The sequence below is a fragment of the Notothenia coriiceps genome, unplaced genomic scaffold (assembly GCF_000735185.1).
Source record: "Notothenia coriiceps isolate Sejong01 unplaced genomic scaffold, NC01 NC01_scaffold00013741, whole genome shotgun sequence".
Classification (NCBI taxonomy): domain Eukaryota; kingdom Metazoa; phylum Chordata; class Actinopteri; order Perciformes; family Nototheniidae; genus Notothenia; species Notothenia coriiceps.
This window is the reverse complement of record NW_011346442.1, coordinates 17-2,942: the sequence shown is the minus strand read 5'-3', so window position 1 is coordinate 2,942 and position 2,926 is coordinate 17. Positions and strand designations below refer to the sequence as shown.

The 2,926-nt window shown below is 41.4% G+C and overlaps 1 protein-coding gene across 1 annotated transcript; it reads right to left on the bottom strand.

The window, feature by feature from the left end:
- Positions 1–856: 856 nt before the first annotated feature.
- On the bottom strand, positions 857–1,962 carry LOC104948115 (melanocortin receptor 5-like; the record flags this gene model as incomplete). Its single annotated transcript, XM_010774276.1, has 1 exon — positions 857–1,962. A coding segment is annotated over one exon (600 nt), but the record flags the coding sequence as incomplete, so codon positions are not given.
- Positions 1,963–2,926: the final 964 nt, after the last annotated feature.

The following is a 2,926-nucleotide window of genomic DNA, read 5'->3' as shown; positions in this document are numbered from 1 at the left end:
CACAAATACAAATCACTTACAAAGAAAATTTATGGGGAATACAGTAAGGCCATTACAACATGATTTTGATCCAAAAACATCTCTTGTCCCAGAGTCTTTATGCATAAGATATGCCACAGATAAATCAAAGACACAACTAATAGAGGCTTGCTCTTTTTGAAATACATATTACAATGTAACACTAGAAATAAATGTTTAGCTTCTAGCACCAACAAGGGATAACTTTAGTCATGAACAGCAGTTTCAGAAGGTTGCATTTTATAACAAAGGTCTGTTTAGCTTCTAAGTTGGGATGTAGGAGCGACTTACAAACACTTACAGAACGCACTTTGAAGCTACAATCAATTTTACATTTAAAGTGTAAACTTATGGCATTTTGCATTATTTTATACAAGCACTGGCAGGGCTGTGTCATGAAGAGATCATGGGCGGCACACAAAATATAGCAGCTATAAATAAGATATATACAGAAGAGTGTCAAAATAATCATAGCAGAAAACGTCTATGCTAATGAGCGTTAGCATTTAAGGAAGTTGGTCATTAGCTCAGAGTTTATGCTGCAGCAGGTGGAGGCAGGACAAATGTAGTGTCAGCAAATTATCTGTTGACAGGTGATAACATCCGAAGGTTAAGCAGCAGCTTACTTTCCCCATTTATGTGCAGTTTACACGAGAACGCAAACGGTTGTATCTGCTACTTTTCTCTTTCGTATAGCCCTTCACACGAGGCCGTAACGGAAACGCGGAAATCACCTCCTGCCAGATTCCTCCAACTCAAATTAATTATGGGCGGAATTATTCAGCCTCAGCTTACGCTGACTAAGGCGACATCACCTGAGGCAACTAACTATTGTGTATTCCCTGCTAAACTTAATTCCCACAATGAATACAAAAACAGCATTTACGGTAGGGTTCACTTGTTTTAGTAATGAACATGACGATATCCTGTCTTAGCTTGTAATTTTCTTCTTTTCAAAAGGAAAAAGCAAAAGTATAAAGAACAGTGCATTTCCTCTAAAATGAAAGGCAGGACACAAACTGTTTTTCTATAATGCAGTTTAAAAATAATCATCGTTTCAAATGGTCCTGTCCGTCTGTTCAAATACTGTAATGTCAGCTAGCCACTTTGTATACATGGAGGATACATTAGAAAGTAGGGTAACCTTCTTACATACTGTGAGGGACCCCTCTCCAAGTAATTCCTGAGAGAAGACACAGTCTTGACCAAAGACTGTACTTGCTGAGAAGTGCAATGAACCATTTCACAAAGTGTATGTTTGATACTCTCGTATGGTTATGCTCCAGTGTCAGATTCAGTAGTTCATCCTACAAATCCTGTCATTGGTTTCATAGTCTGTGTCCCTCAGTACTTACCTGTTAGAGCGCAGATGTTGGTGAAGGCGTTCTTCAGGCTGTAACAACAGATAATCTCTTTAAAAGTCTTCCTCATCTCCTGACTCCTGAAGGCATAGATCAGTGGGTCAATCACAGAGTTGCACATGATGAGGATGAGGTACATGTTGAAGTGGGACATGAAGCACACACAGTAGAGGTTCCGCGGACATGAGATCATCAGGATCAGGTGGAGGAAGAAGGGAGCCCAGCAGACGATGAAGATCCCCAGCAGGATGGTGAGCGTGATGGCCCCCTTCATGCTGGCCCGCTGGTGGATGGAGTTGTAGCCGGGGAGCGCGGCGATGCGTTTGACATGAGAACGCGCCAACATGAACATGTGGCTGTAGAGGGAGGCCATGATGAGCAGCATAGCAAAGAACATGGAGACCAGGCAGATGATGACCGGGGTTGTGTCTGAGTAGATGATGAAGACGATCCCGCAGCCCGTGCAGAAGGTCCAGATTCCCCCGATGATGCAGCCGGCTCTCCTCACTGTCATGATGTTGTGGTATCTCAGCGCATAGAAGATAGTGACATACCTGGAGATAATAACACATAACCAAGTCACCTATGATTTCCTAAAAACCTTTGTCAATGAAATATTCAGAACAGAGGGATTACCTTCATAGAACCTTCAACATGGCGACAGCTTAGCCGACCGCTAGCGGCTAACAATGCTAACAGTCAGTGGCGGCCGGTGGAAAATATTTTAGGTGGGGCCATGGCAATCGTGACCAAAGCATACTAGGGGGTCCGGGGGGATGCTCTCCCGGAACAACATTTTGAGAAATGACCCCTTAAATGATGACTTCTGGTGATGTTAGAGGGGGGGGGGGGCAAATTGAGGCTTAAAAATATGAGAAGACTGATCAATACCTCCATAATCTTCAGTGTGGTTAGCAGTACACAGTAGGCCCACACTGCGGCTTTGGGAACACTCAAATGAGTTGATTCCCATTTAAAATCAGGAGACTAAATACGAACATTGTGTGTGTGTGTGTGTGTGTGTGTGTGTGTGTGTGTGTGTGTGTGTGTGTGTGTGTGTGTGTGTGTGTGTGTGTGTGTGTGTGTGTGTGTGTGTGTGTGTCGGGCTTTAACTGCCAGACCAAGAAAAAAGTTATGGAAAAATTATTTGTTTGCATTTTTGTATCAAATGGGCCACACATAGCCACAACAATTTTTTTTTTTGACTGACAGTTTTGTTTTTATGAGCCTCTACCAACTGGTGGAGCTTGCCTTTTATGGTAAAAGTGCATTTTTAAGAATCATCATACAGTACAGTCTTTGTATACATCAAACTCAAATAAAACACAAACTCAAATACATGTTTTTTCTTTTATGGAAAATGAGCAATATATAGAACCAGATATATTCATAAAAGATAATAAATGATAATTGTAAAAATAAATGGAAAAAAGTAATGTAAAGTGTTTTTCATAATAAAAAAAGACTTAGCTCATCTTACTGTATACGCTGAATTGGCCTAACAAGAAACCACGGGCCTAACAGCAAATGTCTATATCCCGTGAATC